The following is a 14,406-nucleotide window of genomic DNA, read 5'->3' as shown; positions in this document are numbered from 1 at the left end:
CCATTATAATTAATATCGGACGAATAATAATGAAGTTATAACCATTTATATCGGTTCCGGGTTTTCTTCTCGGCATTTGCGTGTGTAAAAAAAACGTTAAAACAGGCCGACTTTGTCCGCGATTTACAGACCGACTACGACCCTGCCATAAAATATTTTGATATGGTTAGAATCTGTAGAGGATCTTCTTTACAACGGTACCATTATAATTAATATCGGACGAATAATAATGAAGTTATAACCATTTATATCGGTTCCGGGTTTTCTTTTCGGCATTTGCGTGTGTAAAAAAAAACGTTAAAACAGGCCGACTTTGTCCGCGATTTACAGGCCGACTACGACCCTGCCATAAAATATTTTGATATGGTTAGAATCTGTAGAGGATCTTCTTTACAACGGTACCATTATAATTAATATCGGACGAATAATAATGAAGTTATAACCATTTATATCGGTTCCGGGTTTTACCATAAAGATTTCCGGATATTTCCGGGTTTTATACCTGCCCCTCCTGTAATTGCACCAACAAACAACAGAAACAATAGTTTGAACAGTATCGAAAAAATTCTCATTTCATTACGATATTTTGCGACATCTACCATTCAACTAAATGATGGTGATGTCCATGAGGTTTCTCAACCCACAGTTTCACGGGTAATTACACAGGTTACTGATGCGTTGACAGAGCCTGAAATTGTAAGACAATTCATAAATCTACCAACTTCTGCGGGAGAAATCCGCCAAATAAAGGAGGATTTCTACAATATTGCTAGATTTCCAAATGTAATTGGGGTAATAGATGGTACACATATCCAAATACAAGCCCCACATGTGGATGAACCGGCGTATGTCAACCGGATGGGATATCATTCCATAAACACTCAGGTAATGTTGTTATTTTCAAAATATCGAAAACATAGCTATATATATTTTATTTAATTCTTCGACTTTGTGAATCAGTGTTCAATGTTTTTTTATAAAGTTTAATCATTAATATAAACACATTTTCAATATATGCATATAGTTTATGATTTGTTCTGATAACCTTTTCTAATATGCACAATAAACATGCTTATTTGGTTTAAAATGAAAAAAAAAAATCCAATAATTAATTGGGAGCCAATTTGCGATTCTTTTTTCGTATATTCTCTTTTTATACTCAAATGCATGGATTGTGAATGACATTTTAATATAACGTCTTATTTGTTGTACATATGTTTTTCTAATATGGTATAGTGTACTATGCTACAAATATAACAGTGGTAAAAAAATATACAAGTGGAAAAGAATATTAATACTATGTTTGTATCTCCATATAATGTTTTTTTTACAGATCATGTTTGATGCCAATTGTCTTATTAGAGACATTGTACCGCGATGGCCTGGTGCTGTCCATGATGCCAGAATACTCAGGCAAAGCGGCTTACATCAAATCATGGAGCAGAACATTGTCCATGACCAACACCAATATCTCATGGGAGATTCAGGTTATCCGTGCAAGAGATGGCTTCTGACTCCATTCATGAATCCGGCTGATGAGCACCAGCTGATTTACAACAGGTTAAAAAAAATACATTGTAAATTCTTCTACATAGTAACAGATATTCCATAACAACACCATAGCTCATATAAAAGCAAACCTAGCAATCAATATGAATTTTTCACCGCAATGTTTAATAACTTTATGAGCGACAGTTAAGTTTCTATGATTTTCTTCTAAAAGAATTTCATTACTTTGACCTCAAATAAATGCTCCTCCACTCCATCTTGTTCCTGAACAAAATGTAAAGACCCTTGGTGCTTATATGTGCATGTCTGATTTATGTTAATACTATAATTTCATATTGTGTGTAATTCTCATGAAATGTTTTTAATGTATTACACTTCATAAAAAGTATTTAGTTATACAATAATGATGTGCAATTCTGGGTACTCAATAAATATAAAAGAATGTTGCTTTTATCAGGGAAAAATTATCCACTTCTTCATGACCATGCAATAATGCTTTTACTACAAAAGATAAAATCTATCATCAGAAGAATTTAACCAGGCATTTACTTTTGTACTAAAGGGCACACAAACGTACGAGATCTGTGGTTGAGCGCTCCATAGGGATTTTGAAAAGGAGATGGGTGATTCTGCACAATGAAATTAGATTGCATCCATTAAAGTCATGCAAGTAAGTTCATTATAAGAACCTGTAATCATGTTACTTTGATACACAGTGAACAGTCACTACGACAAATTTAATAGTTTAACAGAATATGTTAGTCACTGAGAGATATAGTTTTGTTCTCTACATGAAGATTAAATTTTATGTTAACACAACACAGCTTCAAAAAAAGTATTTCTTAAATAAATATGCTTGTATGACTCTACAGCTAACTTAAAATTTTAATGTAATATCATTTTAAGTAACATTAATGATTAATATTTTGCCCCTGTGTCTGTCTTGAAAAAAACGACACTCTAAACAGCACCTGAATTAATGTGACTATTATGAACAAACAATGCATATGTTTCAAGTATTATTTATGTTATAATTACATGTTATACATATTTGAGGTTTTTATGACATTTTTATGCAACTTGTGTAACTTAATTAATATTTTTATTAACAGGGTGATTTTGTCATGTGCTGTATTGCACAACATATGCAACATGCGAAATCTGCCAATGGATCCTTTGGACATAGATGCCTTACCAGATCATCCTGAAAATTACCATGGAAATGAAGATGGCCTTCGTTACAGGAATGTAGTAGCAAATACATTTTTTTAGATCATAGGTGTCGTGATCTGAGAAAACTAGGCATAATGCATGTGCGTAAAGTGTCATCCAAGATTAGCCTCTGCAGTCCACACAGGCTAATCAGGGACTACACTTTACGCCTAAAGCGATATGTGTCGTCCCTGATTAGCCTGTGTGGACTGCACAGGCTTATCTGGGACGACACTTGACCCACATGCATTATGCCCAGTTTTGTCAGAACGCAACTCATATTCACATTGAATAAGTCATGTTTTCAGACCTGTTTATTCAAATGACTTGCATTTTTAATTGAAACAACTATTTAAGCTTTTAGAGCATTTTAAACTTACTTAAGTTACTGTATACAATTTTTCAAAAAATCACAAGAAATACACAATGAAGATGAATTTCATGTAACTCTTTAATATAACTAAACTATATCTTCATAACAAAATAATAACAAATAACAAAATAATCTATTCCTCATCAAATCGCGCCAACTGGGCCTCAAACAATTGTATTTGAAGCTCCAGCTTCCTCTTCTTCAAGGCATTAAGTTCATGTAGACTGCTATGACTGCAACTAAATGGATATTAAAAACATGGTATAATTATTTAATTTTTATTTAATTTTCAAAAAAAGTAAATATGTTAATGGCTTCTTTTTTGTATCATAAAAAATGGTAAATAATGATGACACTTTAGATTCAGTCAAATGATAACACTTTAGGTTCAGTCATCCATATTATGCACATGTTTCTGTTATCTAGATGCTTGTGTAGAATAATTTATTATATTTTAAAATACATAACATACATACCATGAAGGTGAAGGTTTGTCTGGAGGAGAAATAGTTGCGCTTCTATAGCCATTCTCAGCCATCGATGGTGTATATCTGGAATAAGTGCATCATGTCTAAAGTCAGATGTATTTACCATTACAATTTTTGATATTCAAGATATGTTTGTATTATATTAAAATGTCAATAATGCATTCGTCTGATAGCGAGTGTTTTTTTTGCAAATGATATGCATGTGCATGTATATATATATATATATATATATATATATATATATATATATATATATATATATATATATATATATATATATATATATATATATATATATATATAATTTCTGTTTATGAAATTGCATGTAAGTTAATTGCAATAATAATGTTTTCATAATTAATGCCTCACCTTCTTTTCGGATTAAAGGAAACTGATTTTGACATCGCAGCACGAAAATTATATAATATTAAATATCAATTATAGACCTATTCAAAATGTAATTTCACTTTTAAACATGTACAAAAATCATTGGTGCATTATTTCATTTTGTATGGCCCCGGATCGATAGATCAGGGGTATATTGTTTTTGTCCTGTCTGTCTGTCATTCTGTCCCAAAACTTTAACCTTGGGTAAAATTTGATAACTTTTGCAATATTGAACATAGCAGCTTGATATTTATCATGCATGTGTATCTCATGGAGCTGCGCATTTTGAGTGGTGATCCTTGCAAGGACCATATTAATTTGTCAGAATCATTCAGCAATGTTCAAAGTAATATAATTCAACATAAACTTGTTTAATTATTTGAATATTGACTTTTCACCACTCAAAATGAGCAGCTCCATGAGATACACATGCATGGTAAATCATGGGGGCATTGTGTTTCTGACAAACACATATCTTGATTAATTGTGTTATGAGTTCAAGCTATAATCAATTGTGTATTTGAATGATTACCTTGAGGTACACATGGCGATGTTGATTTCAGCATCTTGCTGGTCATCATCACTGTAAGCATATTGACAATATGTTGTTTTTTAAATCAACATCATTTGTTTCAAAAATTCAAATTTGTTGTTACATTGTTATTGTTTATTTATGCAATTGTTACTTGTATATGAATTGTCAAAATATTGTGTTTAACATGCACGTTCATTACTTTACCTGTTGACATGTTTAGATAAGAGATACTCTTATTTATAAATTAAAGTGTATCGGTTGTCTTAATTGTTCCATTTATTAAGTAATTACATCATTTGTGGTTATGCATATATGTTGAAAGAGTCGCTGACATGATTTATTTATTTTAAATAAATTAATTTAAAAACAAAACAAATAAATTGTTCAAACACAAGACAACATTACTAATTTTGTTATTAACACTTGTATTTATATTAAGCAAATATCATTTATATACTTTATTTACACAAAATTATTATAGCATTATTTTAAGGTTAACATCAAAGCAATTCAATTATGGTATGCTACATTTACAATATGTTAATACGTCACTGAAAGAACTTATTGTAAGAGTAAATGTTCTACTTTTTGTATGCATTTTAATGTTACTTTAAACAAATTACCGCATATCGGTCAATTGCAAAATAGAGGTGTCTAGGCTGCTTGGCCTAATACCCATTATGTCAACTCCCTCTTTTCCAATTACGTTCATCACAGCCTCAGTGAGGATTGTGCACTTTGAATTAAACGGAGGACTGCCTGTAATATTTTGAGTATTATACAATAATATGCACTCAACAAAACATAATTAAAAGCAAAAAATAAACAGTACTAAGTGATACTTTGACAGGTGCACCATCAGGAGAGAACTTTTAATATAGCCTGTGATCCAATAACAAAAATAAACAGCAAATTAAGTTCATTGTTATTATAATTAAAATTTAACAGTTCTAGTAAGCTTTTTTTTCAATTATGGTCACAAAGAAATGACTATATAATATTATTTATTGCCATTTTATAAAAAATATTGTTTTGACAAACTGCATTAATAAGTTATGTTTATAGAAGTTAATATTCAAATAATTAAACAAGTTTATGTTGAATAATATTACTTTGAACATTGCTGAATGATTCTGACAAATTAACCCGTTTATGCCTAGTGGAGTCTCCCATCCTTCTAAATTGGATCAATTTATTTCCAAAATTAGGGATGTCTTGTATATTTATTTCTATATTTAGAAAATTTCTTACAAAAATTCATTTAAGCAAACAGCCCAGACCCTGATGAGACGCCACATCATGCGGTGTCTCATCTGGGTCTACGCTGTTTGCCAAGGCCTTTTTTCTAGACGCTTGGCATAAATGGGTTAATATGGTCCTTGCAAGTTGAATAGTTTCCATGTTATGCTTGTAATGTTGTTTTATATAAATTATTTAACAAATACATCAACTTCCACAACAATAAATAAAGTTGTTCCTTTTATACTTGGAAAAAGAAAACAGCCCTAGTTAAAGTTTCATACCAGTCAATGTCAGCATACGCTGATGATCCTGGTAGATGCCTCTTTGTGTAAATGTGAGGTTCTCCCATTTTTTCTCGAGGTCACTCCCTTTTCTGTGGGGCCCTGTACTATTGGCGTTAAATGTAGTCTCCACATTTGACCACATTTCCTTTTTTACAGAGCTAGAAATTTCTGAATAAAAGACAACACAGAACTTAAAATATATACTTTGTAGTGGGCTTTCTCTGATTTCCATGTCATGTTAACCCTTTCAGTGCGGGAACCGAATTTTGAAGGCCTGTGCAAACAGTTTGGATCCAGATGAGACGCCACAGAACGTGGCGTCTCATCAGGATCCAAACTGTTTGCTATTCTGATAGTATTCTTTGAAAAAAATCGAAGAAAATGCTAATTTTTGAAACTTAGCAGACAACATTTTAGCAGACGACAAATTTCCCAGCATGCAAAGGGTTAATTTTCACTTTATACTGTGTTTTTTATGGTTAATTTGAGGATATATTTCATCCTTTTTTCCAGTATTATATCCACTTTGATAAGATGCTTATCCTAATCAATAATATCATCAAAAAAATATTTAAATTTAATTTAAGTATTGCCTTTAATATGGGATGCATAACAACATATTGTGTCAACACAATAAAAAACAATTGCTGTTGTTGTGAAACACAATGCCACCTACTGCGCCACTTGAAGCCATAAATTTGACCTTTGACATTATGGGATTACATTGACCTTTCACTACTCAAAATGTACAGCTTCTCGAGATATACATGCATGCCAAAATATCAAGTTGCTATCGTCAATATCGCAAAAGTTATGACCAAGGTTAAAGTTGCTGGACAGAATGACAGACAGACAGAATGACAGATAGACAGGCAAAAAACAATATACCCCGATCATTCAATCCGGGGGTATAAAAATCAAATTAGATACAGGGTAATATACTTTATTTTGTGAAACGCATTGCAAGCAAACATTCTTATTGTTAGTTACTGTGCACTCAATGATATTAAAACAATTGTATCAAATGCAATAAGACATTGATAATATCAATGAACTTTCATAAATTGAATAAAAACAATGGCTTAATAGTTAATACATAAACGTCAATACAGCCATTTGTCTTCCCCAATTAGGAAAAGTACCTTTCCCATTTGGAGAAATTAGTGCGAACAATCCTGGGAATGATAGGGTTTTTTAATTGCTCAATGGTATCAAAAGCAAAGTGATAATTTTATTTGTTAACTTGCAGATAATGCTCTTTTATGGAACAAAAATGACGGCATTTGCCTTCCTTTTGGGAAATTTTCAGACAGCAATTGTAGTTTTTCTTCATTTGGGAAAGTACCTTTTACGGGTACATTATAAAGCAGGAACAAAAATCGCTGCCATACAATACTTAATTATGTTCATACTTTAAAAGGCAGTCATAAAAAATATCTGCAATTAAAGTGTTTTGATGTTTAGGAATAAACTTATCGAAGGTAATTAATATACCGGTACGATAACAAATTATAATAACACTTACGGCTGGTAAACCTGTCTGTCCAGTTTATGCCTGGACATACCGAAGTTCATGTACTCTTCATCCATCAAATGAGCGAGGAGAGTGTTTTCTTGTAATGTAAAGTTGGGCGCTCGTTGTTTCGCCATTTTTTTCCAACTATCGTCTGCATTCACTTCCGTGTTTTTTTCCAAATTTGGGTACATGTTTGTTGTTGATTAAGAGATCGACGACAACAGCATAAAATCGATACAGATATTTTGTGACAGCTGTTTCGACAGATGCCGGAAGCGTAAACCTCTTACTTACTTTATGCACTTTTTATATTATTTATTCAGCATCTACACGCAATATTAAGATTTTTCTTATCAACACATTTGTGCGCTAATGACATTCCGCCATTTTGCGAGCACTTTTCAACGTCATGTTCTAAATATAGTAATATTTTTGGCTTGACGATTCCAGTTATAGAATTATTTTTAAACGAAAACGCATTTATTTTTCCTAAGTATTTAAGGACAAATCTTACCTTAGGTTCTACCTAAGGGACTTACTTAGTAAGAAAGTTAAGGAAATTTTTGCCTTAGGTAAATTCTTAGATAATTAAGGAAATTTTAGCCTTAATACTTAGGTGGTTGGTGAATACGGGCCCTGGTATGTAATTTATCAAATTATAAATCATACTTCGGCTATCGACACATTTCCATTTGTTTTTTTCAATTATTTCTCCTAGTTTCAAAACTTCCCAAAAAGTAACAAAGTGTATGTACATTGTAGACTATATATGGAAAACAAGGTAAATATATTATATCAGGAACTGCAGTTTAAAATAAAAGTGTACATTAGCCCTATTCAAAGTTTCTTAAACGATTCCCCTGTTGTCAACACTGGCCGGGCCCCAGATGTTAATACTGATCATAGTACACGAGTTTTAAAGATTGTGACGTAAATATTGCGGTTCGAAGAAATATTTTCAATTATAGTTTTCGACAAGTCAAGCGTGTACATCAACTGTTATTTTGAATGTCAACCCTTTGTGCAGTGATTGTGAAGGGCAATGGGAAAGCTGTGCAGCTAGTTGTAACAAATTGGCCGACTTTGACTAAGAAGTGCCTTAGTTGTGTACTTTGCAGATTTAAGATTGACATTGAATATCCATGTGTTTAATATGTGTATTAAAGGGATGATTAAACTGTTCAATCAGGTATGTTTTTCTATTGCTATACCCGAGCAAACAAATTTGACATCGTGTATTGGTGACACTCGTCGGTTAGTAGGTCGGTTGGTTTGTCAGTTGGTTGGTTGGTGTGTCGGTCTGTCTGCATACCGATGTTTACTTGTCACAAAGTGGTGTGGAGGTATTTTAATTCACATTTTGTCAAAAATATCGTTGATAATGAATTAGAAGAATCTTGCCTAATTAGTTCGTTGATTTCGGCCAATATTATAAAGCTGATTGACCTTCATTTGTAGGTTTTTATAAGGTAAGGCATTGTAGGAACAACACATTTTATGGAACTTGTGTTCTTTTGTGATTTATATTTACTTATATTTAAAAAGATTATGCTTTGTGTTAAAGAAAGTCATCTTTAAGCAACTGTTGTATTTGACTTTGTTAAAACATTTGTCGTGCGGGATCAGTGTCTCTGACAAATATAAGTAATTTATATTTTGATCATGATAATGGACCAATATTAAGCGCTAAAATCTTTAAAAATTGAAAAGCGGATGCAATGTTTAATTGTTTTCTTGAGATATTTTTAATAAGTATTCGTTAGTTGTTTGAACTAGTAAGTGCTGGTACATATTTCTTAGTAATGTATATTACTTAGTATACTTCTCATAAACATTGTTTACTTGATTTAATGTATTAATTAACTTATAATAAATGCGCATTGTAGAGCATGCAGTAAAATAAGCCCTATTGAAGAGACAAGCAAATATTCAACGGCAGACGTCCACCAGCTCTCATCAAACATTGATAAAATACAAGAGGAGTTGAAGAAACTGACAGACAAAGCAGAATGCAATCTTCTGTCCCTTGAAGGGACGTACAAGCGAATTAAGGAAGAGATCGACACAGTGCGACAGAAAATAAATACAGATTTAGATCGGCTAGAGAAAGCAACGATGCAAGAAGTGGACAAATTGATTGCTAGCTCTACTATATATATAACTAAAGAAATGGATACTTGTAACAGCATTGAAGAAAGTCTGTTATGTCTCAGTAAAGCGGTCAATGAAGTTTGCAACAAAAGCAGTAAGCTTCTTTTTATAGCTTTAGAAAAATATCAACAGCAGATAAAGGACTTTGAATTATTTCTAAAAGAGTCGAAAAATACATATGATTATGGTATACAATTCGCACCCAGTATCGACTTTGAGAAGTATTTATTTCAATTGACAGGTCTGGGGAAAGTTGTACATCCAAATAAGGCCATTTTGCTGCAGAGAAAGTCAGAGAAAATGTCGCTTTCTGGGTCTTTTTATGCAATCTGTGAGCTTCCTACTGGTGAGACGCTTGTACTAGACTATAGCAATAATAAGGTGACATTGTTAGACAATAAATACCAATGTTTGAGCTGTTTGAGTGGATTGTCTTCATATTTATATGAAATGTGTCTGATATCTTCAAGTGAGGTCGTTGTTACCATGAATGAGAACAACATTGATGACGGTCTACACTGTCTACAGATGATCAATACCAAGAATGACAGGTTGGAGATGGGAAGGAAGCTTCAGCTGACGCACAGGTGTGTTGGTATTGCCCACCATAAGGATGATCTGTATGTAACTAGCGGTACAGCTCTGAATCAGTACACTCTGACTGGAACACTTGTAAAGAAACTGTACGAGGACAAAACAGATTCTAATACAGGTAGTGGACAAATACTATTATATTATAGTAATAACGATGCACATATATAAAGAAACACATTCATAGTGGGTAACGTATGTTGTACATTTTGTGTATTTAAGATGCTTATAAGTATACCACTTTTTGAACTCAAATGAAACGGCGACACAATAGATATATGAACAAATGGTTGGACAACGTAAATTCACTTCGAAAGAACGTTTGTTTATTATAAATAGTCACTATGCTAGTTGTATAAACAACTTCACGCTAGTTAGCATGGTCTGCCATAGCGCATAACTTGCTATACAAAGTTTATTTATACACAATACTCTCCTCAGGTGCCTTTTTCTCATGTAATTCGAGTTACCAGAATAATCACACTTGATTTATTAATTTATTTCAGAATAACATCGAATTGAAAATATAAATTGTCTTATAATGCTTTGTGTCTGCAGTGTACAAATGTTCTGTGAACCTCATGGGCGACAAGATCTACGTCACCAACATGGACAAACACACACTCCGTACACTGGCCATAGATGGAACAGTTATCTCCACCTTTTCTGACCCTGACTTAAATAATCCACGGGGTGTTCATGTGACACCTGGTGGACAAGTGCTCGTTTGTGGCTATGCATCAAACACGATTATACAGGTGGACAGCCAGGGGAAGAATAAGCTGGCCACACTAGCTACTCAGAAGGATGGTGTAACACGGCCATGTTCAGTCTTCTTCAGTTTCAGCACTGATTCAGTGCTCGTGGGAATAGAACAAAACGTCATAGTTTTTAAAGAAACATAGTCAGCGACAAAACCATTCATGAAATAGGATAGAAAAGATAATGTAAGGATTTACAGTATCCTATTAATGTACTCATGTTGATTGGCAATTCGGCACAACATGCAGTACGTTTAGAACGTGATGTAAATATGCTTTATATAAAAATTAACAACTTTTTTAAACATATATTTTGCCAAATTAATGTAAACAGGTTATTTTGGAATTCTTTTATAGCAAGAAATACTGAAAAAAAAAACACGACGTTTAAATTCCATACGTGAACGTTCTTAAAGGGGCCTTTTCACAGATTTTGGCGTGTTTTGAAGTTTGTCATTAAATGCTTTATATTGATAAATGTAAACATTGGATCTGAAAAGCTCCAGTAAAAAATCAAGAATAAAATTTAAAAAAGGAAACAAAAGTAGACCGCATCAGGGCTCGAACCAGTGACCCCCGGATTTCTGGAGTAAAAACCCATAAGACCGCTCGGCCATCCTGCCAAGTATATATGAATGACGTGTTTTATACTTTATTAATGCATTCTTCGTAGTTTCACAAAATTAAACGACTATACCAGAACTCTCCAAATAATTCAATCGTTTCGCGTTGCTAAGCTTTATAATTTTCAGGTTTTTAAATCGTCAACAGATGCATATAATGGCTATATAAGACCATGATAAATGTTCAGTATTACTGTTACCTCACAATGTCATAACTAAAACGAAAATCTGCGAATCTGAAAGAACTTTTTTCAATTTTGTCAATTTACCAAAACGTGAAAAGATCCCTTTAAATGGAGAAATATATTGACCAGTGTCGTTTGTACTTTTAAAATGTTAGCAGAAACAAAAACATTCACGTATACCGCTGCATGCTTTTATTAAATAAAACGCTTTATACATTTAAGTAAACGTTCCGAATATTGTTTTCATTTACGAGCTTTATGTAATTCTGTTTTTCATTACCGTACTTTATTTGAGTATTGTGTTTTTAACGTACTTTTATTTGATTCTCATTTTGGTTAACGTACTTGATTCGACACTTGTTAAAATTCACGCTCTTTATTTGATTCTTGTTTAGATGTACATTCTTTATTTGACTCTCGTTTCCATTTACGTTCTTTATTTGATTGTTCTTTTTATATACGTACTTTATTTGATTCTTGTTAAAATTTATGTGTTTTATATGATTCTTGTTTTCATTTATTTAACTGTTTTTAAACAGAAATTGTGGAGTGCCATGAGTATTTATGACTGCATATTATTTCATGTAAAAATATGTTGCTTCTGTATTTCATGTAAATTTCCATTTATTTAATATTTTATGAATGTTTGCTGTGATTATTACATATTTCAATATGGCAAAAAACTCTTATTTATATTTTATTACTTTCAGCTTTGTATTTTGAAGTGTCTTCGCGTATTAGATGTAAGCATAATGTCAACGTAAATTTGTATGATATACATTGTTAACTGATCATTATCTGATACCATTGTGGTTTTGAAGACTGTACAAGACAATTAATTAAGTGAGTGCGTATAGCATATGGGTAAACGTATATTTAACCCATTCTAACTAATAAACACTATCCATACAGCATGCCATTGCGTATATTTTAATCTCCAAATAGGAGGGTAGCATAAATTAGCCGCGCTTTGTCTGTCCGTCAGAATTTTAATTTAATGGAATTTAGAAATAACACAATTTGCGCGATAATCATTCCTTTATTACTCAATGTCGGCCTTTTCGTCACATATTTCGTTGTATCGCGATGCCTTAGCTGCTAAAAGGGTTGAAATGTACATATTTTAGGTCGTTTCGCTCCAACACGCGCAAAGACAATCTCCCCGCTCTGACCATAAATGGAGAAGTTTTCTCCATCTTTACTGACTCTGAGCTACAAGACACAAGGTGTGTACACCTGCAGTGGACAAAAATGGCAGACGTAAGCTGTCGGCATTAGTTATAGAGAAGGTCGCATTGAAAAGACCATGTTTGGTCTGTAACTATATGTTACTATATGTAAAAATATCGTTGCACATGTATTGCTTACTGCAATTATCCTTTTTTGACATGCTATTAATGTTTGCAGAGGGTAATCTGCTGCATTTATTGATTTCTGCAACGATTTTTGATGAATTCCAATTTTTTATCTATATATATTGACAATATTTAACGCTTATCATTATTTCCTCATTTGCCTTTTGACGACTTGACACGAACAACGATAGTGAAATTAAGTATGTATAATTTGCAGATCAATATTAGTTGTTATTTCGCTAAAAAGTATCTGTATTAAATCTATTGAAATATCATGTAATTGTATAAATATTTTCTCTACAATGTAATCTTAAATACTCGTAAAGAGTATCATTCCCTAGATTTAAAGTTTTTAAATGGTGTAACATGTGCTAAACGATTTAATTTGCTTCAACTATTATTTATATAAACTTATATTGTTAACAATTTACTTAAACTTTTATTCACATTACTAACATCCGTTGGCAATTAGCTTCATCGTTCATTTACACTAAACACTATCATGGTAATAAACCTGAGCACAAACTTTAATACTCGTATGTACAACAGTAAATATACTTTAAGAAAGTAAAATAAAAATAGTTGGATTTTGTTTTAGATGTCATTGAGAATATTTTCCTCCTTCAATATATAACATATCACCTGTAATTAAATGTTATATAGATGCGCATACGGATTAGAAAAATGTATCAGCCTTCCACTGACTGAGATTCATAGGATACACATCACAAATTGAGTAGTCAAATTAGATTAATAATAAAGCTTTTGGGGCAAATATAATGTCATTGATTTTGTAACTGGAAAACTCATATATTTCAAGCAACAAAATGGATTATGTTTTCCTCATAGATGTGACCTCAATGCCATGATTCGTTTTACGCCATGATTGTCAAATAATAAACGCGCCATTTTCATGTATATTTCAGCGTTATTTCCGCAATTTACGTTCAATTTAAATCGATTTTAATTGATTTGAATTGATTTATACTTCATATACCACACATTATTGTGTAATTTAATTAGAACAGCACAATTAGATAATAACCTTGTACATAGTTTTACATTTCAATTCATGTTGAATAAATTTAACCATCACTACAACCGTGATCTTGTGTAAACGCGTACAATTATGTACACGCTTATTTGCAGGAATGACTATGATAAACTAATTTACACAGTTTTTTATTAAAAACT

At 32.2% G+C, this 14,406-nt stretch overlaps 2 protein-coding genes across 2 annotated transcripts; both read left to right on the top strand.

Moving 5' to 3' along the window:
- Window positions 1-828: 828 nt before the first annotated feature.
- Window positions 829-2,835, top strand: LOC127847756 (putative nuclease HARBI1). Its single transcript, XM_052379886.1, has 4 exons — window positions 829-885; window positions 1,334-1,560; window positions 2,072-2,179; window positions 2,622-2,835. Exons 1-4 carry the CDS (start codon window positions 859-861, stop codon window positions 2,779-2,781), a joined length of 522 nt encoding a protein of 173 aa, XP_052235846.1. The 5' UTR covers window positions 829-858; the 3' UTR covers window positions 2,782-2,835.
- A 6,562-nt stretch (window positions 2,836-9,397) lies between these two features.
- LOC127847753 (uncharacterized) lies at window positions 9,398-13,529 on the top strand. The gene is made up of 2 exons (XM_052379881.1): window positions 9,398-10,409; window positions 10,847-13,529. The coding sequence occupies exons 1-2, from the start codon at window positions 9,662-9,664 to the stop codon at window positions 11,191-11,193; spliced, it is 1,095 nt and encodes a 364-aa protein (XP_052235841.1). The 5' UTR covers window positions 9,398-9,661; the 3' UTR covers window positions 11,194-13,529.
- The last annotated feature ends 877 nt before the right edge of the window (window positions 13,530-14,406 follow it).

The sequence above is a fragment of the Dreissena polymorpha genome, chromosome 10 (genome assembly GCF_020536995.1).
Source record: "Dreissena polymorpha isolate Duluth1 chromosome 10, UMN_Dpol_1.0, whole genome shotgun sequence".
NCBI lineage: Eukaryota > Metazoa > Mollusca > Bivalvia > Myida > Dreissenidae > Dreissena > Dreissena polymorpha.
The sequence above is the reverse complement of the archived record's forward strand: the minus strand, read 5'-3'. Positions and strand labels throughout refer to the sequence as shown.

Coding starts and splice junctions, on each gene's coding strand:
- LOC127847753 (XM_052379881.1), top strand. CDS start 9,662: ATGCAAGAAGTGGACAAATTGATTGCTAGCTCTACTATATATATAACT. Junction 10,410..10,846: donor CAAAACAGATTCTAATACAG/GTAGTGGACAAA, acceptor TTGTGTCTGCAG/TGTACAAATGTTCTGTGAAC.
- LOC127847756 (XM_052379886.1), top strand. CDS start 859: ATGGGATATCATTCCATAAACACTCAG. Junction 886..1,333: donor ATCATTCCATAAACACTCAG/GTAATGTTGTTA, acceptor TTTTTTTTACAG/ATCATGTTTGATGCCAATTG. Junction 2,180..2,621: donor CATCCATTAAAGTCATGCAA/GTAAGTTCATTA, acceptor TTTTATTAACAG/GGTGATTTTGTCATGTGCTG.